This window comes from Leucopleurus acutus, assembly GCF_964270905.1.
Source record: "Leucopleurus acutus genome assembly, chromosome: 13".
NCBI lineage: Eukaryota > Metazoa > Chordata > Mammalia > Artiodactyla > Delphinidae > Leucopleurus > Leucopleurus acutus.
This window is the reverse complement of record NC_139155.1, coordinates 72,688,975-72,714,791: the sequence shown is the minus strand read 5'-3', so window position 1 is coordinate 72,714,791 and position 25,817 is coordinate 72,688,975. Positions and strand designations below refer to the sequence as shown.

General features: G+C 52.6%; 1 protein-coding gene across 1 annotated transcript; it reads left to right on the top strand.

Moving 5' to 3' along the window:
• Positions 1-291: 291 nt before the first annotated feature.
• FOXN4 (forkhead box N4) lies at positions 292-24,161 on the top strand (the record flags this gene model as incomplete). Its single annotated transcript, XM_082853812.1, has 9 exons — positions 292-377; positions 14,605-14,750; positions 17,728-17,852; positions 17,949-18,059; positions 18,367-18,494; positions 19,126-19,222; positions 20,125-20,332; positions 22,462-22,854; positions 23,902-24,161. The coding sequence occupies 9 exons, from the start codon at positions 292-294 to the stop codon at positions 24,159-24,161; spliced, it is 1,554 nt and encodes a 517-aa protein (XP_082709938.1).
• Between the last annotated feature and the right edge of the window lie 1,656 nt (positions 24,162-25,817).

Here is a 25,817-nt window from a genome sequence, read left to right as displayed (position 1 = left end):
TCCCCCATTAATTTGAAAGAACCTGGAATTTCATTCCATTCTCTTCATTTGCTTCTAAAGCCCTGTAGAATTGCCCTGGGAAAGTGACCTGTGACACCCAGGAATCCTCTAGTACTTTTTTTTCATTTATCTTTATTGGAATACAATTGCTTTACAATTTTTTTTTTTAAAGTGTTCTGTTAGTTGTTTGAGCTCCATCCTTCTGAACTGTGGGAAAACTATGAGTTTTCTGCCCTGTCCACATCGTTGCTGATGGGAGCTTTGTTTTCTGCTTGTCTTTTCCCCAAGGAGATGATAGAAAGTGACATCTCATCCATGATGTCAGGAATTATTCGAAACTCAGGGCAAAATCACCACCCCTCTCCACAGGAATACAGGTGAGGGCTTCAACAATAACAAATGATATCTTTTTGAATTGTTTAAAGTGTTTATGTGCTGGTTACAGTTTGTGAAATTGACCAAGAACTATGGTTACATTAAATTCTGTGATTTTGCAGGAGAGCTGGAAGATTTTGGTTTCGAAGGTGGTCTCTCTGAGGGTGTGTGACTTGTGGCGTGGGGCAATGGGACCACTGAAAGCCTGCAGTTTTTTGTCCCCTCCTGGGTGAGAGGCTGGGCAACTGGGTAGATGTTAAGAGGACAATAGCAGTTATTGCTTCTCCTCCAGTGGTCTTAACAGGGCTCCAGGAAATGCCCCCCAAGAAAGGAGAAAGGGCTTGTCCAAGGTCACCAGCAAAGGGAGGGAGGAGGAGAAAAAGGAAGTATCGCAGCCTCTCTCCCTTGAGCCACTGAAGGGCTGCCCTGGTTCCCAGTGCCCCACCCACAAGGCAAGTACCGTGTCCATGGGTAGAGGGGGCACAGCCCAGATTGTGGAGTGGGGACAGGACAGGGGCTGGCCTGGGAAGAGCAGGCTGTCACGTCAGCTCAGCCCTGTTTCCCCAGCGGCTGTCTGACCTCCCGGAGCCGTTGCAACTCACCAGCGGTGCCTTTGGCGAAGACCGAAGCCCCCAATTAGAGGGCGGCTGCTTCCCGAAGGCTGTGAGCCTGAAGGCTGCCTTCTGAGGCCCGAATGAGGCCACACATTCAAACAAATATTTGCTGAGAGACTGCTGTGGGCGGGGCTGGGACCCCAGATGTGGGCCAGGCACACAGCAGTGTGTGGGCCCAGCTTGGGAGGCTGCTCAGATGAGCCCCCATTGTACAGGTGAGGAAACTGAGGCTCAGAAAAGTGAAATGGTTTTCCCAAGGTCGCACAACCAAAGACCTATGGGCTTCCTTTCTGCGCTGAAAGGGTTTAAATTATGGCAAGTGGGCTGGGGACAGCCTAAGGGTTAGGAGCTTGGCTCTGGAGTCAGTTAGAATCCCAGCTTCTCTGGTTGTGTGGACCTCTGAGCCTCAGTTTCCTCATCCATGAAATGGGGACAGAAATAGTACCCACTGCATAGACTTGTTAGAAAGATTAAATAACAATTTTAACTCTATCACTTGCCAACTATATGATCTTGGAAAAATCCTGGGGGTCCAGCTGTTCCTTTCCACATGGATTCAGGGCTGTTTTCTTATGTTAAACAGCATAAACAGAAGGCAGAATAACAAAATAACAACAACAACAATACTAATAGCTGGTGGTTTCTTAACCCTTTAGTACCTGCCTGCCCTGTGCCACAACCACCCTATGAGAGTAGCACTCTTGTGCCCATTTGGCAGGTGAGGAAACCAAGGCTCAGCCAGATTAAGTGACCTTACAAGATGATGCAGGTAGTTATGGGGACAGTGGGGACTTGAACCCTAGGCTGTCCCACCCAGAGGGTACCGTGACCACCACCCCCATGCCCACTGGTGAAGAGCGCATGGGGTTGGAACAGAGCAAGTTTCTCCACCACCTCACAGCTGTGTGACCCTGGACAAGTCACTGCCCCTCTCTGTGCCTCAGTTTCTTCATCTGGGAAATGGAGCAATGAAAGAGCCCAATTTGTGGGTCACTGGGAGGATCCTGTGCTTCCATCTAGAAATGGTGTTCAGCCAGGCCTGGGGTAGAGTGCTTTCTCGTGGAGGGGAGATTTTATGATTATACAGAGACTCCCCCACCCTTTCCAACCACTCCCATTTTTCTCCCTGAATAATAGCCCAGGAGAAGTTTATGGGCTTCTCATTCCCCCTCCCACATCTCCAGAGAATGACTCTGAGGACCACTCAGGCTGCTGGTGCAGCCTGGTTCCAGCCCCCTTGCAGTCCTCCATGCAGCCGCCTGCCCCTCCATCCCCAGGGGCTGAGTTTGGCCGTTAAGCCTCAATGGCTGTGTGTAGGGAGGGTGGGGGGCGTAGCAGCTGGAGGCAGCTGCCCTGTCCCCAGGGAGCTGTCGAGAGTCAGTGGCCCAGCCTAGACAGCAAATGGGCAGCAGCATCCCGCTGCCTGGGGCTGCGGATCTCCTGAGCAATGGCTAACAACAGCTCGTGCTCAACGTGGGTTCACTGCTTTCCCCTTGGCTCAAAACTAGGAGGGAATCCACTCTTAGGGGCACTAGGAAATAATGAGAGTTATTAAGCACTTACTGTGTGCTAACTCCTTATTTCAGAGGTCAGATCTAACAACCTCCTTTTACAGATTGGAAAACTGAGGCCCAGAGCTGCAAAAGGAGGCAGGCTGCTAGCTCCTTGGAACTCAGCTTCTCCCAGGGCCGTGCGGCTCCGTGGTTATCATTACAGAGCCTTGTGCCAGGTGTTTATTCCCCAAACCCTCAGTCCCTCCTCTAATAAAGGAGGTGACTTTGGGCAAAACCCTTTCCCTCTCTGGACAGTGGTTTTCTCATCAGTGAACCACAGTGCCAGGCACACAGTAGATACTTTATAAATATGCATCGGATGGAGAGATGGATGGATAAATATCACATGAGAAATAGCACATCCACGGAAACTCAGGGAAGTTTCACTCTCAAGTGATGACAAAGTCCTGTCCCGTGGACCAGGGCAGGCGGACACCACCTGCCTTTCCTCTTAAGCCTCCCACTGCATTGAGTGTGGGGGATGGTTTACCCCCATTCCAGAGTGGCTCCACCCATAGGTTGTAATCTCCTTGGGTGAGGGGCTCCATATGGCAGGAGCAGTGACCATCCGAGCATCTTTACAACCCTGCACCCTTCAGGGTGTTCAGGGTGGCCAGAATGCTCCTTAGCCCACCCTCGGACAAGGAAAGAGGAGTAGCCTTCGTGGGGTGCAGTCCTCCTTTGGAGTCTTGTGTTTCCACCCCTAGAAACATGCACACAGCATGCCCACGCACACCAAGTCCTGAGCCAAGTTCTAAAAAGGAAAGAGTCTCTTTTCCAAATTCCTAATCAAATCATGTCACATTACGCTCACTCTTGGCCCAGTTGGGAATTTCTAAGCTTGCTAAAATGGCATTAGATTTTCTTTTTCCTGTAAACGGTTAGGAAAGATATTACAAATGATACATTCGCTAAATAAACAGCTCCATGAAATGTTTAATCCCTTTTGTGTAAAGGTTGGATTGTAAACAAGAACAGTTGCTAACGATGTAACAACTTCTTACTAACCGTATCTCCAGAAGGCAGGTAAAACCTTCTGGTTATAATCATAGCGGACGTGCCTCTCTGTACTGCAGGGATGCTGATCTGACACCCCACTCCCGCAGAGACAATATTTTCTTGGCAAACCCCTCCTAGTAGCCGTGAAAGGTCAGAGGAGAAAAGAAAGAAATGTGGTTTGAGTACCTGCCTGGTGCCCTTTCTTACAGGTTATCTGATCTTATCCTCACAATTTCCCTTTGTGGTGGGAATTCTTATTCCATTTTACAGATGGGAAAACTGAGGCACAGAGATGTGAAGTGACTTGCCCAAGGTCACACAGCTACAAAGGGGTTGAGATAGGACTCGAACCCCAAACAGGTGTTCCTTCCACTGCACAATTGCTGTCTCAACTCTGAGAATTCCCAAGATAGGAAATAAAGGGTTAAATGTGGGCTCTGCCCTGAGAAGGCAGGAGTAGACAAGAGAGTTAAAATTAATAAGTAATCTCAGGAATCTATGCCATGGGTAGATACTAATGGCACTAGTCATTCCCGTGGATGGAAACACTGGGAGATGTTGGACTGGTCTGGGAGGGCTTCCTGGGGGAGGTGGTGTCTAAGCTGGGCAGGAAATGGATAGAGGTTGGGGAACACAAGATGTGTTGGAGCTGAACTGGGCTGGACTGGGGGGGGATCCCTCTTCCCTTTCCTACTCCAGCACGTATGGAATAAATGCCCACAGGGTGCCTGGCCCTTTGGTGGGTGCTGAACAAAATAGAGAGCCTCTCCATCCTTGCCCTCCTAGAGTGGAAAGACTAGAAACATGTATAAATGAATATACCTCATGGCAAAATGCTAAATGTTCTGCAGACACAACACAGGAAAGACCACCAGGGGTGGGGGTGACCAGGGAGGACCTCTCAGAGGAGGGAAATTTTAGGCTATGGCCAGAAACATGAGAAAGAGCCAGCTGTGAATGAGTGCATGGAACAGCATTCCAGACAGAGGGAACAGCATGTGCAAAGAGAACATAGAATGTTTGAGGAACTGAAAGATGGACAGGTTTGCTAGAGGAAAGGGGAGAAGGAAGGAAATGGCCAAGGACCAGATCATGGCAAGGAGCTCGACTCTTACTACCCCGATGGATTTTAAGGACAGTGACAAGTTCTAGTTCTAATGTCCCTTTTGAAAGGTTGCTCTGGATTCTGGGTATGAAATCCATCCATTCCACAAACACTTGCCTAGCACTCGAGCCACATACTGTACCACGTCCTGCAGTGATTTACCTACCCTGAACCAGGAAGCAGGCCAGGCCCTTTGATCACCTCTATTCTACACCTGAGAAAACTGAGGTTCGAAGGCATTGAGTCATTTGCATAAGGACCCCCATTAGGAGTGGAGCCAGGACTGGAATCCAGGCCCCCCCTGGCCTCACCCCATCCAGTGCCCTACTCTCCTGGCTCATCTTCCATCCCTCCATGGGATTAGCTAACACGGCTGATCAATTAAGGATATCAGCTTGGTCCCCTGGCCAGTGCAGAATGGCAGCCATGGACTCCAGTTGTATCTCACTTTGCCCAAGGCTACCACAGAGTCCCCTGACCAGTGGCCCCATCACCATGGAGGCACCTTGCAGCCTGATCCTTCTAAAAATAACGTGATAATGGTTTGCCCTTCCTGCTTACGTCTTGATTTGTTTCAGCCATACTGGCAGAACATCGAGTGAAGAGGCTCCAGGGTGGGTGGTTTAAATCCCAGCTCCTTTGCTGACATGCTGTGTGGCTGAGGGGTATCCCTTCCTCTCTCTGGGCCTCAGCCATCCCTACGAAATGGGCATGACAAATAGCCATCCCACAGGCCGTCAGGAGACGAGGGAGATGCAGACCTAAGAGGGCTGGCAGGAAGGTGGGCATGCCACAGGGCAGACTCCCCCTTCTTTGAATCCCTAGGTCAATTAGAAAGTTCTCTCCTTGGAGAGAGGGAACTTTGTCTGTCTGCCAGAACAGGACCTGGCAGGTAGGAGTTCAGGCAAAATTTGTGGAATGAAGCTGGTGCTTCCTGAGTGTCGGGTACTCTGCACGTTGACCTCCCCACGGAGCCCACTTTACGCTGAATCCACACTCTTCGGAGGATGTTGACACTAATCTGAACCACTAGCATGCAATACACATTGATGGGCTGGGCGCCCTACCTGAACTATCTCATTCAGTCCTTACAGCCACCAATGAGATGTGTACAGGCGTTAGCACTCCCATTTTACAGATGAGCAAACTGAGGCTCAGAGAAGCAGATGACTGCAGACAAATCTCACAACTACTAAGTGACTGAGTGGGATTCAAAGCCAGGCCTGGTGGACCCCAGAGCCTACAATCGTAACCAACTACACTGAAATGCTGCAAAAAGAGAAACACGGGAGCCAGGGCCCAGGCTTTCTAGCTGAGATGGGCTCAGAATGTAGCATTACGGAGGGCAGGCCTGGGCCTTCTGATAAGCCCAGAACCTTTAGAGCAAAACACATTACAGGAAACACAGGTAAAGTGATAAGCATGGAGGAAGCACTTGAGAAATGGGAGCCCCATTATTGCACTGACAAGAAAGGGTTATCACTCTGATGTCGATTTTCCCGGGGTATCACCTGGCTCCTAACCAGGGTCTGCGACCTCTCAGACACTCCATGCTGCAACCCCCTCAGAATGGGACTGTACCCTTCAGCATCTCACTTCCCGGCAGAGGTGGGCTGCCCACCTCTACAGTCTTCCACCCCACGTGGCCCTGCAGGTGGTGTGTCCCAGTGGCCGCCCCATGGAGATGGAAGGGGTTCAACCCCCTTGTGTTCCAGATGGGGAAACTGAGGCCTGGGGAGGGTCAGGCTGGAGGTGCTGAGGCCAGTACCTGGGGCCACTGCCAAGAGGCTGCTGAGGCGAGTTCACCTGGCTTGGCCTCACCTTTCCTATCTGTGAAAGGGGATGATGATGCCCTCTAGGGGTGTGTGTGTGTGTAGGGGTGTGTGTGTGTGTAGGGGTGTGTGTGTGTGTGTGTGTGTGTGTGTGTGTGTGTGTGTCTACGTGCGCATGGCTTGGCCTCACCTTTCCTATCTGTGAAAGGGGATGATGATGCCCTCTAGGGTGTGTGTGTGTGTGTGTGTGTGTGTGTGTGTCTACGTGCGCATGGCTTGGCCTCACCTTTCCTATCTGTGAAAGGGGATGATGATGCCCTCTAGGGTGTGTGTGTGTGTGTGTGTGTGTGTGTGTGTGTGTGTGTGTGTCTACGTGCGCATGGCTTGGCCTCACCTTTCCTATCTGTGAAAGGGGATGATGATGCCCTCTAGGGGGTGTGTGTGTGTGTGTGTGTGTGTGTGTGTGTGTGTGTGTGTGTGTCTACGTGCGCATGGCTTGGCCTCACCTTTCCTATCTGTGAAAGGGGATGATGATGCCCTCTAGGGTGTGGGTGTGTGTGGGGGTGTGGGTGTGTGTGTGTGTCTGTCTACGTGCGCATTTTTAATAAGCAGAAGATGGATGCGGCCGAGCTTCAAATGAAGCGCCTCCTGTATGGGCGGGGAGCTGCGAGTGAACCCTTTTATTCAGAAGGGGACTCTGGAGTGCTACCTAGGTCTTTTTCTTTTCTTTTTGCCCCCAAAGCTTTCTATTCACTAATGAGGAGCCCCTGCTGGTGACAAATCCTCCACTTGGTTTGAGAAGGATGCATGGCCAGGGGTCCCCTTTGGAACCCTTGAGGTAATAGTTTAACCTGCTTTTTCAGGTTAAACTGAAATCAGATGCTTCATGTGATAATGATGCTTAAATGAACTCTTAATGTGTTCTCAACAGCCCCCTTAGGGTAGGTGCTATTATTATTATTATTCCCATTTTATATGCAGGGAAACTGAGGCCCAGGGCAGGTGATGGTCATACAGCCAGGAGGAGGTCAGGCCCGGGCCCACCTGTCTTGGGGTTCACACTCGCTCCTAACCTTGGGATGCTACTCTGCCTTCCTAGAGCCCTAGGACCAGTGGGACCCTGCGGGAACTTCTACTCTGCCAGTAATGCTTTATAGATGGGGAAACTGAGGCCTGGAGAGGGAAAGGGGCTGCTGCACAAGATGTCAGAACTTTGGAAACGCAACCAGGGCTTTAGCTGCAGGCTGCTCCCCTGAGTTACAGGGTCTTTGTATCAAAAGGAACCTTGGAGGTTGCTTAAGGCTCATCTTTCATGCAACAGGGGCCTGACAGGCCATCCCTTGGCTCCTACTTGCATGCTCCCAGGATGGAGAGCTCACTACTTCATGAGTTGCCTTCTATGCAGCTCCAGTTTTTACAGAGCCCTTCCCCATAACTTCCTCACTGGTGGGTGGGTGGGGTGGAGGACCCTTTTACACCCACATCTAATAAAACTCAAACTTCCATGAAATCAGCTCCTTAAATGTCCAAATCCAAATCAAATGTCCAGTTGTCTTAAGGCAAGGTAGAAACACCACAGATTGTTCCATCCAGATTGAAGAATGTTCCAGAAGGCTGCCGCCTAGTAGGATGCTTTGCGATGATGGGAATGTTCCACATTTGCCCGGTCCACTATGGAAGCCACTGGCCACGTGTGGGCACCAAGCACTCGAAATGTGACTGGCGTGACGAAGAAACTGCATCTATCATTTTATTTAATTTTAGTGAGTTTAAATTTAAATAACCACCTGTGGCTCCCTGTCAGGCAGCACAGTGCCTGGATTTTCTAGAACTCACAGAGCACATTTCTTCAACTGTTCCTTGTAGGGCAGGGAGAGAGGACGGTGGGGCTGTAATCAACCCAGGCTCTGGCTGGGGGACCCTAGACAGGCCTGTTTCTCCTGGGCCTCAGGGTCCCTACCTGGCAAATGGGAAGGTAGTAATGGTAACATACCTCCCTGATCAGGCTCTCGTGAGGATGACGTGAGATCAGTCACTTCCATTAGGGACAAGGTGCACCCCAGGGGCTCACTCACCCCAACCTGTGTCCACAGGCTGTAATAAGATTCAATTTTATTTAACTATAAAATTAAATAAAATTACACTGAGTCTTTCACCCCCGCCTGGGCCCCGGGGGCAGTGGGGGTGGGACATCTAGACAGCTGGATCTGTTTGCTCACTTGTCCAATCTTTGAGCAATTATTAAGCACCCACTGTATGCCCGGCCCTGTGATGGGCTCTGGGTGTGTGGCCCCTGCCAGGGTGCAAGGGTCCTGCTTTAGCATCAGCACCCAGCAGCGAACTTGGCCCCTGTCCCGGCCTCCTCTTTGCCAGATCTGGGACCCCCCAAGATCTGGGAGTGCAGCCCCTGTCCTCCCTGGGGACATCAGCCAGGTTCAGAAGGTGGAAGCTTGTGGCCCACTAAGGGGCTCCCTGGAGCTCAGAGAAATGGGGGCTCAAGTGAGGGGATGATGACAGGTCCAGAGAAGGAGAAGGGAAGGCATCCTTTGTGAAAGAAGAGAAGATACGCAGGCACAATGGAGGGTGCTGGAGGAGGTGGGAACATTTGGTACCCTGGGGCCCAGGGCCCGTCACACACTACACCCGTGTCAGAGCCTGGGGTCACCTGAGCTGGCAGAAGGGTGTGGCGGGGGCCATGGCTCCCCAGCACTGGGCGTGTGGGAATTACCTGGGCGCGGGAGCATGGGTTAACTGCTTCCATCCCCTGAAAGCCTGGCTCAGTGTCTTTAAATAGTGCTGACACTGGGGACACAGGAATGATGGGTGAATGAGTGTGTGGGACGGAGACGGGTCTGCAAGAGATCTGGGGGCCCTGGATGCCGCATCAGAGAGAGATGGGACAGGAGAAGAGGATGGACATTTGCTAAGAGCCTCTTGTGAGCGCTTTGCCTCTGTCATTGTTACCCCACTCTGCAGAGGAGGAAACCGAGGCTCAGGAAGGTTTGGAAGCAGGTCTGATGTCACCAGGCAGGACAAGTGGGGCCAGGACTTCATCACAGGGCACCATTGACACAATGACAGAGAGAGAGAGACGGAGAGACATACACAGAGACAAACACAGAGATACCAGCAAGGAAAGAGTGGGAGAGAGTCAGAACAGAGGGACGGGGGTGAGATAGCAGCGGGGGCGCGGTGGGGAGAGCGGAGGGAGCAGATGGAAGGAGCTGTGTCTCTGAAGTTTCATAGTTTTGTTCTCCTTGTAGCTTCCTCTGGAGGTGACCCTGGGTGGGGAGGCATCAGCGACATGGTGACCTGGGGCTGGCTCTCCTCCTCACCCAGAGATGCAGAGAGTGAGTAGGACAGGTCTTGGGAGATCCCAGGGCGATGGGGCTAGGTTTGCCTCTTCCTTTGCATTGCAAATATCCCATCATTTTCCAGCAGATGAGAAACCCACTCAAGAGACTGACACAGGGTGTCTCTGTCTCTGTCTCTCTCTCTCTCTCTCACACACACACACACACACACACACACACACATACACACACACTCCAGGGGATAATCCCAAACCCTCGCAGATGACAGGATCGTTCACAAGCCACTTGGCCTCCACACCAGCAAGCCAGTCTCAGGCAGGGTATAAGATATTACAGCTCGTATTATCATTTGTGCCCATTTTATAGGTGGGAAAACTGAGGCTAGGGATTAAGTGCCTTTCCAAGGGCTATGGCTCAGAAGCCATGGTGGCTCCTGAACCAAGAAGTCTTTCTCTTGTCACAACTGCCAAGGATCCCATGGTTTATGCCACTTAAAATGAAGTGCTAGGAGAGGGCAGGAATGGGGCACATGGGGACACATTGAATGAGGGGATTCTAGGCATTGGTAAGGGAGAGGTTTGGGGGACCTTTACATGCCACCGTGGAGAGGGGGCTTTGTGCCTCTTTGCAAGGGCAGAGGAGGGTGGGAGAGGAGACAGAGATGGTCAAGGCCCCGGGCCCGACAGTGGGTACGGGACACTCCCATTTAGGCCCTAAAGCATCACCTCCTGGTTCCTGTGACACACAGTGAAGAGGTGCCTGGATGCCAGGTGAGCCTAGGGGGCAGCAGGACATAAGCCAGGCTTTGGGGCCCGCAGACTCCATCACAGAGCTCTGGGGCATCCACAGCCATCTCAGGAGACCAGCAGGGCCAGCTGGGCCATGTGCCAGACATGTGGAAGCAGGCATTCTGGCCTGAACTGGAAGGGGGACCAGACCACCCTGGGATGCCTGAGGCAGCAGGGGAACAGGACCTGGCTGCCCACCCCCAGAATGAGCAGCAAACCCCCAAGAAGGGAGAACGGGGGCCAGGCCTGTGCCAAAAGTTGAACACACACTGGCTCATCTGATCCCTGCAACAACCCAGGGAGATGTGGTCTGTTCCTCTCCCATTTTCCAGATGAGAAAATGGAGGCTCAGGGGCCGGAAGTAACTTGTTTGAAGTCTCACAGACGGCGGGGGGGCGGGGGTCATAAGGACTTGAACCCAGACCCATCCAACCAGAGCCTGAGCTGTGCCGAAGCCCCTGCCACACCCCCTCAGGGCTGCCCTCCCCCCAGAGCTTAGGGAGGCACTAAAACACAGCTTCCCAGGCCCCACAGCCCCAGGGTGGGATTCCAGGGTCTGGGATGGACCTTGGACTCTGCATTTGAACCAGCCCCTGGGTGATGGTCATTCACACAGCCCCAGCTGAGAGCCCAGGACTCAGGGTGGGGCATCTGCCTGAGAGGATATCAGGTTCTCTGCCTGTGGTGCTGCAGGTACAGCCCAAGATGTCAGCAGATAGACCCGAATTCGAGTCCTGGTCACAATTTTGCTTTCACCAGTCTGGCCTCAGTTTCCCCATCTGTAAAGTGGGGCTGTCTGCTCCCTATCCCTGTCCTGAGGCTGTCTCAAGGACTCAAGGGGGCAGAGGACAGCTAAAAGTGCTGGATGTGACAGTCACTGTCAAGCAGTTCTCTGGGTTGGTGGCCTGGGGTCAGCCTGTTTCAACTGGCCAAGCAGGCATTTAAGTAGTGCCACTGTGTCCTGGGCTACAGAGTGATGGGGGGGCTCAGGGCCAGCCCTCAGCGAGCCAAGGGGCAGGATGTGGGCAGAGGGATGGCAAGGCAGGACTCACTGGCCCAGGGAGCAGTCAGGATGCAGAGGGGGTCCCTGAGCTTGGGGTCTGGGTGGCAAAGACTTCCCGGAGGAGAAGGTACTCCTGAGCTAGGAAGGGCCACATGGGGAGCCAGGAGCCCCTGCCCTGGTCGTTTCCTGGAGTATGACATTGGAAGCAAACTGCCCCCTTTCTCTCGGCCTCAGTTTCCCCATGGGTAAAATGAGGGGTGGGGTCAGGTGATGTCCGAGGAGACTGGCATTAAGAGGCCAGAAGACAGAGTTTGAAGTGAGCCTCCAGGGATAGGCACAGTTTGGGTGGGGGAGGAAGAGCCAAAAGGGCTTTCCTAGCATGGAGGTGGGGCCATGGGGTGCTGGGGCTGCTGCTATGAGGGAAGGGGAGGCCCAACAGGGCTTACAAACAGCACGGAAAAAAGAAAAGAACGATCAGAAGAGCACCATTAACTCAGCCCCTACCACACGTGCAGCTGTGTGCTAAACAGTTACATTATGTAATTCTCACTCTGGGGGAAATAAGCTCAGAGCATTTGTGAGCTCGGGGCCTCAGTTTCTCCATCTGTAAAATGGGCACATCATGCAGCCCAGAATCTGGCATACAAGAAGTGCTCAGTAAGTGGAAGCCACTAGTGGTAGCTGCAGCAGGGGAAGGTCTGTGTGACCCCAGAGCCCAAAGCTTTGATATATTTCCAGTCCCCTGAGGACTTGGCTAATATTATCATTAACATTGATATTGATATTAATGACAGCAAAGTCAGACATGGTTCCAAGTCTTTTCATGCAAATATATGTTTAATCCTCAGCATACCCTATGTGATAGGAACTATTATTTTAGCCCCACTTTACAGATCAAAAACTGAGGCTCTGTGGTCATCCATTTACAATGCTTGGTGTCAGTTTATCTCTTGTAAAAATAAAATACAGTGCGTGTGTGTGAAAAAAAAAAGTGATATGAGAGAAAAGAAAAAAAAAGATATAAGGTCTTTCTAAGGTTACCCAATTAACACTGTCTCTCAGTCTTTGTATTAATACTCCACCTATTTCCTTGTGCATTAAACTTATAGTTATTTATAAATTCTTAATAATTGTTTTTGTGTAGTTCACAGCTTTCACAATCATTAGTTATTGTGGCATATTACTTTTGTAGTAATAAATATACATTATTTAAAAAAAACAAAAACTGAGGCTCAGAGAGGTTAAGTCAGTGGCCCAAGGGCACACAGGTAAGTGAAGATCAGGAGTAGAGCCTAGAGTCCAAGCTCTTAACCAACACATAATCTAACAGATTCACCCTGTGCCAGAGATCCTGCTCCGTGGTGATGCCCAGGAACCTGGTGTGTTTACAAGTCCCCCACCATTCAGGGGGCTCTGATGGGCCCCCCTCTTGAGAAACCTGCCACCAGGGCCTCATTTCTACTCCTCCCTGAGGCCCCAGCGCCAGGTAGAGCAGCAAGGGCACTGGGGAGCCACAGCAGTTACTGAGCGGGAGTGGAGCTCGTACCACCAGATGCTGGGAGGTCGGCTGGCCGTGGGGTGAGGAGGAGCCTGGGTGGGGGCTGGCCAGGCTCCCCCGACAGCTACAGCGGGCGGCACGTCAAGCCCTGCCCCTCAGCCTCACCCCATGGTCTCCACGGGCCTGACGGGACAGATGGCATCGCCCAGGCCTGGCCTGTGGCTGTCACTTGTCCAGATGAGTTATGAGTGGGTCAAATGGGCGACAGCCGGGGGGGCTGTAAAAACAATTGCAGGGAGACCCCAGTACAATGGGAGCCACGTGCCATGGGGGCAACAGTCGTTTGTCACACAATGGGCCGCCAGGGGACAGCAGCCGGGCCAACTGCTGCTACGGACACGGACCAGCCGAGTTTTCAAATCGTTTCCAGGCCCTGTTTTCCTATGAGGCAGCCAATCACCGGGGCAGCCGGGTGGTCACCTGATGCCAGCTTGGTGGGCTGAGGGCCCAGGCCCGGCTACAACCGAGCAGCGGGTGCCATGGCAACGCTAATTGTGGCCCTAAAACACAAGGAAAGAGAGAGCAGGAGAGATGGGAAGGAGGGGGGAAGAGAGACAGAGTGAGGGAAGGAGAGAGAACACAGGCCTGAGGCAGCCACGCAGATGGCAGGAGCGGGTGGAGGCTGATGCCCCAGCTGGGTCCATGGTCACGTGCATGAGAAAACCACAGGCTGCGTCCCTCTCTCTCTCTCTCTCTGAGGCCCCAGGACACCTAGTTTTGAAACCTGGAGTTTAGAATTTGGACGATGGGCCTCTGGGCAACAGACCAGAAGGCGCCTGGCCTGCGGGGCCGCAGGTGTGCTGGGTGTGGCGTGGGCTCCTGGCCGGTTTGCAGCCACATTATAACACGGGCAGGATGCTGCTGTGAGGCCCAGGGCCCTGGAGCTGTGGGGCGAGCATGACTTCAAGGGCACCGGGGAGCCATGGTTACCCCAAATTGGGGTACCTGCCTGCTGTCCTCGATGGGCAGACTTTTTCTTTCCATAGAAAGCTATGCTTTTGCTTGTGAATCAGTTGAGGGTTGGTGGGTGTGGGTCCTAACTGGAACCTCCAGGGGCTGCCTGGGGTCACGGTGAAGAGTTCAGGCTGGGCTCCCAGCCCCACCCCTTCCTGTTCCGTGTGGCCTTGGGCAAGTGACTCAGTGCCCTGAGCCTCAGTTTCCCCATCTGTGAAATGAGAATAATAATAGCACCTGCCTCATCAGGTGACTGGGGTGTTCCGTGGGTTAATACCTGTGAAGGACGTGATTCAGTACCTGGCACATAGTAAGTGCTCAACAGACATTAGTGCTTATTACTTGGGGGTAGGGACTGAGTAAGACGTGTTAAGTGAATAAAGGAAGGGAAGATTTGAGGGTGTGTGATCTGGCTGCCAAAGGGGGATCTCTGGGAGTGGGCAGATTGGAGGATTAGGGTGGCTTGGGGGAGGTGAGAGGCTAAAGGGGGTGATTCCAGAGGTAGGCGAGCGCCCCAAGAGCTGGCCTGAGCTCCCCGCCCCTGCCCAAGCTCCTGCCCCTCCCTGCAGGCTCCTGGCCGCCACCAGCAATGATGACCTTCCCGGGGACCTGCAATCACTGTCGTGGCTCACGGCTGTGGACGTGCCGAGGCTGCAGCAGGTGACGAGTGGCCGTGTGGACCTGGGTGGCCCCAGTGCGCCACACGCGCACCCAGGTAGGCGCGGGGGCAGGGTGGGGTGGCGGGGGAGGGGCGATGCCCAGCACTGCCATCCACCACTGTGTGGCCGTGGCCAGGTCACCCTCTCTCTCTCTGGGCCTCTGTTTCTTCCTCTGTAAAATGGGACTAACTCTACCTTCCCCAGGGGGATGTGGTTTGTTCATAGTCATCACTGTGTGCCAGGCGCTGTGTGAGCTAAGTTTTCAGCAACAAATAAAGACAGACCTTCCCTTACCCCTGTACATCTTGAACACCTAGAGCAGTCAGCAAACGATGGTCTCCGGAACCAAGTGCAGCCTGTGGCCTGTGGCCTTTGTGTTAAGATTGCTTTTACACTTTTCAAGGGTTATTAAAAAACAAAGAAGGCAGATGACATGGCTGGCAGAACCTAAAGTATTTGCTGTCTGACGCTTTACAAAAGTTTATTTCATTTACCTCTAAAAAGTAAAGAAGTACTTTGAGGGGGAGGAGAGATAAATTAGGAGTTTGGGATTAACATATACACACTATCATTGATTATATATAAAATAAACAACGAGGACCTACTGTATAGCACAGGGATCTATACTCAATATTTTGTATAACCTATAAGGGAAAAGAATATGAAAAAGGACATATATATGAGAATCGCTTTGCTGTACACCTGAAAGTAACACAACGTTGTAAATTAACTACGCTGCAATTTTTTTTTTTTTGGTTGCACTGGGTCTTAGTGGTGGCAGGCGGGCTCCTTAGTTGTGGCCCGTGAGCTCTTAGTTGCGGCATGCATGTGGGATCTAGTTCCCTGACCAGGGATCGAACATGGGCCCCCTGCATTGGGAGCGCAGAGTCTTATCCACTGTGCCACCAGGGACGTCCCTACGCTGCAATTTAAAAAAATGATTATAAAAAAAATTTTTTTAAGTACTTCGACTTCTTCCAAGAAAGTGCTGAGCTCAGGACCTGGCACACAGTAGGTGCTCAGTAAATGGCAGCTAGTTGCAGTCAAAGCAAGTGGATTAAATGTTTAGAGACACAGAAAGTGTCGAAGAAAAACAGTCAACAAAAACAATCACTGCAGTGCATGCACTAGGCAGCCTTCCTTCCCCAAGACAGAGGATCAACTATACACAAACACCGGGTTTGCTTCTGTCCTCTTATGAGTGGTTCTCAAGTTCCTGTATTTTATAAAGCTATATTCTTAAAATAAAACACAGATGCTACAAGCAGGAATATATTGTTCTCACAGACTTCTGTATTTCTGTGCTAAAATTAATGGAATCAGATTTTTAGATAAGTGTAATTTTCTCTCCAGCAGACCAAGTGGTTACATCTGAATTGAATGCCTGTCAGTGATCGAAAGAAACTCAAAAAATGGACCAGAGAGAGGTTTTTGGTATTTAAAAATAAATATGCCGTGGTAATTTTAAGCCAGAAAAAAAAAATCACCACAGTACATTAAAAGTACCCGTAGTTGAAAAATTAATGCCTAGGAGTCAGTCTTTCTTTCTTTCTTCCTTTCCTTCCTTCCTTCCTTTCTCTGTGCTGCGTGTGGCATGTGGGAATCTTAGTTCCCCGACCAGGGATCGAACCCACTCCCCCTGCAGTGGAGGCACAGTCCTAACCACTGGACTGCCAGGGAAGTTCCCAGGAGTATGTCTTTCATTGGACAAGTTGTTCTTGGCCAAGTAGCAGGGGTCAGCAAACTTTCTATAAAGGGCCAGTAAATATTTTAGACCCTGTAACCCAGATGGTCTCTGTTGAAACTTTCCAACTTTGTCACTGATGTGCAAAACCAGCCATACACAATATGTAAGTGAATGGGTGTAGTGTGCCAATAAAACTTTATATAAAAAAACATGCCGTGGGGCTTCCCTGGTGGCGCAGTGGTTAAGAAGCCGCCTGCCAATGCAAGGGACACTGGTTCGGGCCCTGGTCCAGGAAGATCCCACATGCCGCGGAGCAACTAAGCCCATGCGCCACAACTACTGAGCCTGTGCTCTAGAGCCCATGAGCCACAACTACTGAGCCTGCATGCCACAACTACTGAAGTCCGTGTGCCTAGAGCCCATGCTCCGCAACAAGAGAAGCCACCACAATGAGAAGCCCGTGCACCACAACGAAGAGTAGTCCCCGCTCGCCACAGCTAGAGAAAGCCCATGCGCAGCAACGAAGACCCAACACAGCCAGAAATAAGTAAATTAATTTAAAAAAAAAATGCTGTGGGCCAATTTGGCCTAGTGGCCAATAGTTTGTCAATCCCTGATCTAGAACCCAAGGGACAGCTGTGTGACCTTGGGTGGGTGCCTTCCCCTCTGAACCTCCTTCCTCATCTGCAATGAAAAGATAATAAAACTGCCCTCATAGGGTGTTGTGAGGACTCGATGCAGAAAGTACCTTGCACACAGTAGATGTTCCGTAGATGTAAACTGTGAAATAAGAAAGCCCCTTCCATCACTGCACACCTCCTGTGTGCCTGTCACTATGCCAGGTGTTTGGAGCACTGAGTCTCATAAAATAAGGTCCTGGCTCTCGGGGAGCTAAGGATCTGGTCAGACAGAAGGACAAGGCAGACAGACCAAAGCACAAAGGATGAGCCCAGGTGGCAGCCAGAACTGAGGAGAGCTGAAGGCCCCAAGGCAGGACCACCTTGTACATCAGCTTTGCTGCATTGGAGGTGGCTACCTGAAGGCAGGCTGGTGCGGTGAGAATCCGTGACAGATGCAATGTCTGTCACAGGCCCAGCACCGGAGAAGGGGGCACATCTGCTATCCCTGAGCTAACGCTTGGCAGAAGAGCAGATAGGGGCCGGCAGCTGGTAGGAACCCACTCTCCACCACTATACCCAGAGGAGTAATTTGTCAAGTACCTACTATATGCCACGCCCCAAGGGTGGGGGATGGCTCCATTCTCTGCAGGTGCCCAGGGACTGGGCTGTCCCTGCCCGCAGCCACCATTCCCCCAGCCTGGGCATCTCTGTGCTTCCTTCATCCAGGTGCCTTGGCCAGGGCAGCTGACCTGCACGTGGGAGCCGCCCCAGGTGCCCTGCTCCATGGCCCAGCTGGCATGGCCCCCCAAGGCATGCTGGGTCTGGGTCACCTGACCAACCAAGGAGCCAGCGTAAGTGCCACCACAGGGGTCAGGGAAGGAGGGGGGTGTCCGACAGGGCTGGAGTCCCCCTTGACCCTCCGTCTCCTTCTCTCCCGGCCCCAGCAAATGAACCAGTTCCCTGTGGGGGGCCAGCCCGCATCCAGCCTGCAGGACCCGCCACAGCTGTACTCTCCCACCTCCCAACCACAGTTCCCGCTACCCCCGGGCGTCCAGCAGGTACCGGGGGCTTGGAGGGGCCCTGGACTCAGAGGCAGACACTCCTCACTTGGACTGGCGAGGGACTCTTCTGAGCCTCAGTTTACCTACATGGAACATGAGAATAACATGCTTCACCATGTCATGGGGTTGTTCATTCGGCTCCCCCGAAAACCCTGCGGTGGGCGGAGACAAGATGGTCTGCTGGGGTTGTAAATCCTGCATCTGGCTCTCTGAGATGGGGTGGGGCGGGGTCATCGTGAGTGACTGATGCTCTCTCTCACCGTCTCTCTCTCTGCCACTCTTCCCCGTCCCCACCCGTGGGAAGTGCGCTCCTGTGGGCCTGTATGGTTCCCCGTTTGGGGCACGGCCTCCCTACCCCCAGCCCCGCATGGCTGTGCATTCATCTCAGGAACTGCACCCCAAACACTACCCCAAGCCCATCTATTCATACAGGTGAGGTCCAGGGGGGCTGGGGCTGTGGGGACCTCAGGGAGGAGAGGGGTGAGGGCTGCCTTGAGGGCACCTCAGACAGCTGGGTGTGGTGGCCCAGGCTTCCAAGGGGGAGGTTTCGGGGAGTGGGGGACCCCCAGGTGGGACCCGTTTGTAGGAAGGACCGTCATGTGGTCAGTCAACCCCCAGGGTTGAGAACCCACCCCAGACACAGAGCCCAGCACTCCACTCTGTCACTCACAAGCTGTGTGGTCTTGGGGAAGTGGCTTGGCCTCTCTGAGCTTCAGTTCCCTCTGATGTAGAAAGTCATCAAATAATAGTATTATGTACCTCACAAGATTTTGGGGAGGGGGGTAAGCAGCCTAGTGAAAGTCTAAAGGCCCATTAGTTATGGGAAATGGATAGAAAGGAGGAAGAAAAGACAAGGTTTCTCAAATCGGTACCAATGGCTGAGCTCAGGGTCAAGGTCAGCGGGTGGGAGAGACATAGGGCCAGGAAAAGGTATCAAGAGCTAACACTATGTGTAGGAGCTGGTACCAGTAGGATTAAGCAGGGCCAGCTTCCTGGCAGAGGAGGCTTAGGCTGTCAGCCTGAGATGACTTCATGCCTGGCCTGCCCCACATTTTGCCTCCAGCTGTCTGATCGCCATGGCCCTGAAGAACAGCAAGACAGGCAGCCTGCCTGTGAGCGAGATCTACAGCTTCATGAAGGAGCACTTCCCCTACTTCAAGGTGAGGGGCCCAGCCAGGGTAGGGATGTTGGAGTAGCTCTGGCCTCTCCCTGGCACTGCCAGAACCCAGGATTGGCCCCAGGCCAAATGGGACCACCCTTTTAGTCCCCTAGTTATGTCCATAGACACCTGCAATGTGCACTCACACAGACATGGGCCAAGAAATCCAGAAAGAGAAGGGGGCATTTGAGTTGGGTTCTGACGGATGAAGAGGAGTTCACCAGGCATCCCAAGGGGCAAAGGGTAGAGGGCCAACCTAGTTATTCAGCACAGATTCAGTAAAGCATAATGATGCTAAACACAGACTTGGTGAGAACCTTTGCCTCTCTGAGCCTCAGTTTCACCCTCTGTGCTTCAGTTTCCCCCTCTGTAAGATGGGGAGAATGATACCCAGCTGGCAAGGTTAGTAAGGATCTGCATGTAAAGGCACTGGCAGCTCCTGGCACCTGGTTGACCATCAGTAAGAGAGAGACAGAGAGAATAAAATGAATAGGGTATGAAGTGCATTGCAATATCTGGTTACCTAACAATAAAGTATGAGCATTTATAAAAATGATCAGCATTTAATGCACTCGACCAGTTATCCACATATTAGCATCATCTTGCTTGCTTCCTGAGTGGGAGAGAAAGAGCGGGAGATCTGGCAGCCCTGGGCCTTATCCTCATGTCTTAACCACTGCCCAGAGCTAAAGTGCAGCTGACCCATGTACAATCAGGGCATGGACCCTCCCGTTTGCCACTTTGCCCCCCTGCTCTCTCTTGTCTTCCTGACTCGAGGTTGAGCATTGGACACTGACATCGTCCCCCTGCCCCTCTAGCCCTGAGTCTGAGATCCCCAAGGAGAGAGAGGGTTCAGAGGGGCGTCCCTGCAGGGGTCTCCCACAGGCCCACTTCTCCCCACAGACGGCTCCCGATGGCTGGAAGAACTCAGTGAGACACAACCTGTCCCTGAACAAGTGCTTTGAGAAGGTGGAGAATAAGATGAGTGGCTCCTCGCGGAAGGGCTGCCTGTGGGCCTTGAACCTGGCCCGCATCGACAAGATGGAGGAGGAGATGCACAAGTGGAAGAGGAAGGACCTGGCTGCCATCCACCGGAGCATGGCCAACCCCGGTGAGGCCCGGGTGCCCCACCTCACTCACACACACACACACACACACACACACACACACACACTCCACCGGAGCATGGCCAACCCCGGTGAGGCCCGGGTGCCCCACCTCACTCACACACACACACACACACACACACACACACACACTCCACCGGAGCATGGCCAACCCCGGTGAGGCCCGGGTGCCCCACCTCACTCACTCACACACACACACACACACACACACACACACACACACACACACACACACACACACACACACACACACACACACACACCCGGCATCCTGCCGATCCCACAACGAGCCCAGTCTCCATGGCGGGGACATGGGTGCCTGGTGACCATCCCCCCTCCCCTCCCCTGAATACACGTCTCCTCTCCATCCCTACGTGGTGGCTGGTCCATTGACGGGTCTGGTCAGAAACGTGAAAAGCTGTAGAATCTCGCTAACAACCCCAGTTTCTCCCACAGACATGTCGAACGAAACACCCATGGGAAAGCACGGCTTCCTTACCTTTCTTACCACATCAGTACAGATTCCCAAAGTAACAAAACAATAATACCCAGTGTGGGCTAGGATGTGGAGAAATCAGCATCATCATGTACAATTGCTGGGAACGTAAGCTGTGAAACTTTTCCAGGGCAAAGTAATGTAGCGAAAGCTTGCAGACTTGGTCCTCCAATTTGGTCCACTTATCCTACTCATCAAAGATTTGATCAAAAGGTTTAGGAACAAAGTTATCCATCATGAAGTGATTTCTGATAGTAAAAAACTGAAAGCAATCTAGACATCCTGCAATAGGGGATTATTTAAATAGATGTAATGTTATACCGTGCAAGTATTAGAGATGAAAATATTTTGGGAATATAAAGAAATGCTCCCAATACAATAAGTGAAAAGAGGCAGGTTATGAATCAATATACACAGCATGGTCACATTCTAAAATGCGTATATATCCACACCCATATGTGTGTGTGTGTGTGTGTGTGTGTGTGTGTACATATATATACATACACTCACATATGTATATATCTATAGATATACATGTATACACACACACACACACACACGGACTGGAAGAAATATACCAAAATCTTTACTGTGAATGGAGAGACCACTGATAATTTTTATATTCTTCACGTTTCTCTATTTTCCAAATCTTCTACCCTGTTCGTGAATTACTTTTAGATTAGAAAAAAAACATTGTACCTGTTTTTTTTACTTAAGAGATGGAAGCTGGGGACATACAAGTGACATATGAATGGAAAGAGTGACATGGGAGGCTAATGCCACCCAGCCTTAGGAATATTTGGCCTGGCCCTGTGAATGTCATCGTGTCTGAGGTTTGAGTATCAAGGGGGATGGGAGTCTAGCTCAGAGATGAACAATTCAGTAAGATGGGGAGAAAGGCCATAGCAGGATCCACTAGGCCCTCAGCTGAGAGCTCCGGGGTCTGGTTCGAGATCCAGGGCCCATCCTGACACATATTTGGGGTGACGGCTAGGGCAGGCCATTTCACCTTCTAAATTCCAAGTGTCCTCGTTTCTAAAATGGGTGCAACCCAAATAGATCCTGGGACCCTAGTGATCCAGTCTCAAAACTGTGTTGTAGTCAATGAGATACAAGCCAACAACCAAAAAGAATTCAAGAGTAATTTGCGTCTTGTTCTATCCAAGAGCATTAAGGAGGACCCGAGTTTCAACCCACAGCAACGCTTCACGTCTCTTTAGCAGCAGGGAGTGGCTAGGACCCCTTGTATGTGAATAAATTTTGTCCCAATCTCGTGGGATTTGTAATCTCTGCCTTACCTCCCTCTCGTAGGGCTGTGATGAGGTTTAAGTGAAGTCCTAGAGTTACGGGATTGTCCTGTAAAACACTGTCCCCATGGGAGGAGCCCACGTTATCTGAGACTCCTCTCACTCCTCAAAGTCCCTATGTAATCCGTGATTTCATTCCACTTTCACAACCCTGTGCACAGTGTGTGATGCCATCTCATAGATGAGGAGGCTGAGGCCTAGAGAGTCCAGGAGGCTTGCTAAAATCACTGGGATTTGAAGCCAGGCCTGGGCTGGGGCCCAGGAACTGTAGGGTGGCTTCTGATGAGTGACCTCTCCCACTTGCCTGCAGAGGAGCTGGACAAGCTGATCTCGGACAGGCCAGAAAGCTGCCGACGCCCTGGCAAGCCAGGGGAGCCCGAGGCCCCCGTGCTGACCCATGCCACCACGGTGGCCATGGCCCACAGCTGCCTGGCCGTCTCCCAGCTCCCACCCCAGCCACTGATGACCCTGTCCCTGCAGTCGGTTCCCCTGCACCACCAGGTCCAGCCCCAGGCACATCTCACCCCAGACTCTCCTGCCCCGGCCCAGACCCCACCCCTGCATGCCCTGCAGCACCTGAGCCCCAGCCCCCGCCCCCAGCCCACCGTGGGAAGGGCGCCTGTGGACTTCATCAACATCAGCACCGACATGAACACCGAGGTGGACGCCCTGGACCCCAGCATCATGGACTTCGCTCTGCAGGGTGAGGCTGGAGGAAGTGGGGGAGGGGAACAGAGGGGGGAGGGGCAGCCCGAAAGGTCAGGGAGGGCAAGGGAAAGGAGGGCGGTCTGCATTTACCCCACAGCGCGTCCCTTCAGAAAACACTTCCCAACCACCTGATCCTAGCAAATTACAGCAAGCATTTAGTTAGCACTTGCGGTATACCAGGCCTTGTGCCAAGCACTTCAGAGGCACCATCCTGCAACAGTCCTGGGAGGCCACTGCCATTTCGTATTCCCATTCTGCCGATGAGGAAACTGAGGCCAAGAGGAGTGAAGTCACTGGCCTGAGGTCGCCCGGCTAGTAAGTGGCAGAGCTGGGATTTCAACCCGGGCCTCTCTGACCCCAAACTTTCAACCAGGAACTGCTTCAACCTGCATGTGCCAACCTCATGCCAGGTCACACTCTGACCCACATGGTCATCCTCAATCCACGGGGAACGAATGAATGAATGAGCAAGGGGAGTTCAGGCTTCAGTGAAGGCTCATAAGTCATCCGTTCGCTAACACTGGTGCGCCTACTGTGTGCCAGCCAACGGCCGAGAAATCCTCTGCCCTCAAGGAGTTGCGTGTCTAGTGAGGGAACTGGACGAGGTATCAGGTTAGTTAGTTAGTTAGCAAGTTAGTCAGTTATAGCTGTGAAATGGGTATGTTTGAACTGCCCTGCTTCTCCGCCTGGATTATCGTGCAGTTAAAACGTGCTGGGAAAGTCATGGTTTTGTCCCCTGGCTTTGACCATGATGGTACCACTTAACGAGGGCTGAGCGTTTCCCACTCATCGCCTAGTTTCAGCCTCTCAATCCTAGGCGGTGGGTTCTCTGATCATCTCATTCCCTCCCGAGGAGCCCAAGGCTCTGAGATGGTAGTGACGTTCCCAAGGACGCCCAGTGGAGAGGGAAGGGCGGGAACGCTGGCTCCTCCATGCTGTCCTGTGACGCGTGACTTTAAACACCACACGTGGTCTCTGCTTTAGCCCTAAGACGGCCTTCGAACTCGGGTCCGTTTGACATGAACGCTCTTGTCTTTGAAAGGGAACCTCTGGGAGGAGATCAAGGATGAGGGCTTCAGCCTGGACACACTGGGCGCCTTCGGAGACTCCCCACTGGGCTGTGAGCTGGGGGCCTCGGGCCTGACCCCCGTCTCCGGCGGCAGTGACCAGTCCTTCCCAGACCTGCAGGTGACCGGTCTCTACAGCACCTACTCGACCCCGGACAGTGCGGCCACGCCAGCCGTCACCTCCTCCTCTCAGTACCTGGGAGCCCCGGGAAACAAGCCTATAGCCCTGCTTTGAGCCCACGGCCTCACCTGCCCCAGAACCTGGGCCCAGGAAGGATGCTCACCGAGCCGGGTGTTCCTGCAAGAAAGGCCCCTCACCCTCCCACAGGCCTCTGAACGGTCGCTGGGACTGCTGGCCGACAGGGCAGTAGCTGCTCTCCTCCCTGACCTCCACGGGAAGTTTCTGGGGCCTCCCCAAGTCAGGAGGACAGAGGAGAGCGGACAAGCATCCCCACCTCCCCCACTCTTGACGCTTCTCCGAGGCCTGAGATGCGAGGCCTAGCCGAGCTGAGAACAAGGTCTCTCTAGACTGCTTCCCCAGTCTGGCTCCCAAACAACCTGCAGCCCGCTTTGGGACGCACTGGTGTGCCATGCAAACACCCCAGGGGGAAGGCCTTTAATTTATTATTCTCCTAGGACGAAACACCTGCCTTAGCCTCCGGCGGACAGGCCCTGAGGCTGGGAGTGGGGCTGGCAGACCGTACAACTTCCCTTGGACTGGAGCAACTTGAACTCTGAACCAGGCACCTGCCCCGCTGGCCTCCGGGCCCCCTTCTCCCTTAGTCCGTCAGGGTTTCACAGAGCGAATCCCTGGGCCATGCCGGGCACTGTGACCCTGCGAACATTTATTTATATTTATTGGAGCACGTCCAGGCCACTTCTTCAAACTCAGCCCGTGGCCCCTGGCACAAGACTCTATGGTCCCTCCCGGCAGCCCAGCGGTCCTAACTCCTAAATTACCCGCGCACCACGTCTCCAACTGGCTCTTAAGCTCTTTGCGGCCTTGGGCTGCTTTTTAGAACAAGCAAGCACTTTTGATACTGTGAAACATCCTATTTTTTAAAATTAGAGACCAGATATTTTTCTAACCGTTCAGTTATGATTCGAATCTCTTGCCACGTGTACCTAAAAAGAGAGACGCCCTAGTTTTGAGCGCTGGGGGCTTCAAGTCAGGATGGGAATGGGAGGAATGGCAGGGGGCTTTCTGTACTGGAATTGAAGACACCCCTGATGGAAAGAAAGTAAGCTGTGAACCAGGTAAAACTTGACCCACGTAGCGAGTGGGGCTGTCGAAGCCGCAATGCAGAGTATTCATGGGTACTTTTTGGCCTGTCTCACTGCCCCGTGACCTTTTTTATGTTTCTTTCCCCCCTCTTGGTGCCAGTTACTGACTTTCCAAGTGACAGGTTCTGCAGACAGTCGGGTTAGAGGGGACCCAGGTGAATGGGCTGGGACCAGAGGAGGTAACCAGGGATCGGCCTACGGCAGCAGCTTATACCACTGTCCTGACCAACTGGATGTTGGGTTCCTACATCTGGGAGTTCCTGAACCCTAGAGCCAGAATTTTCTGATTCATCCACAGCCACCTGGGAGGCTTGGTGTTCAGGCCTGTCTCAAAGGACCATCTCTAACTTCTTCCTAATTCTGGAACTTTCCACCAAGCATCACCATCGTTACACACAGCTCAGTGCTGCCCGTCTGACTGGCACTGCTCAGCTGCTTTGTGTGACGTGACCTGCCCCCCGCCGACAAGATGTCTGAGTCATTAAGGAAGACGCGTGTTCGGGTGATGCCAGGACTGTGTACCATTGTGGTGGAGAACCGTCTTCTGTCAATAAAGGCTGAACGCAGCTCTGTGGCTTGGGTGGGTGGGTGGGGTTGACGGGGGAGG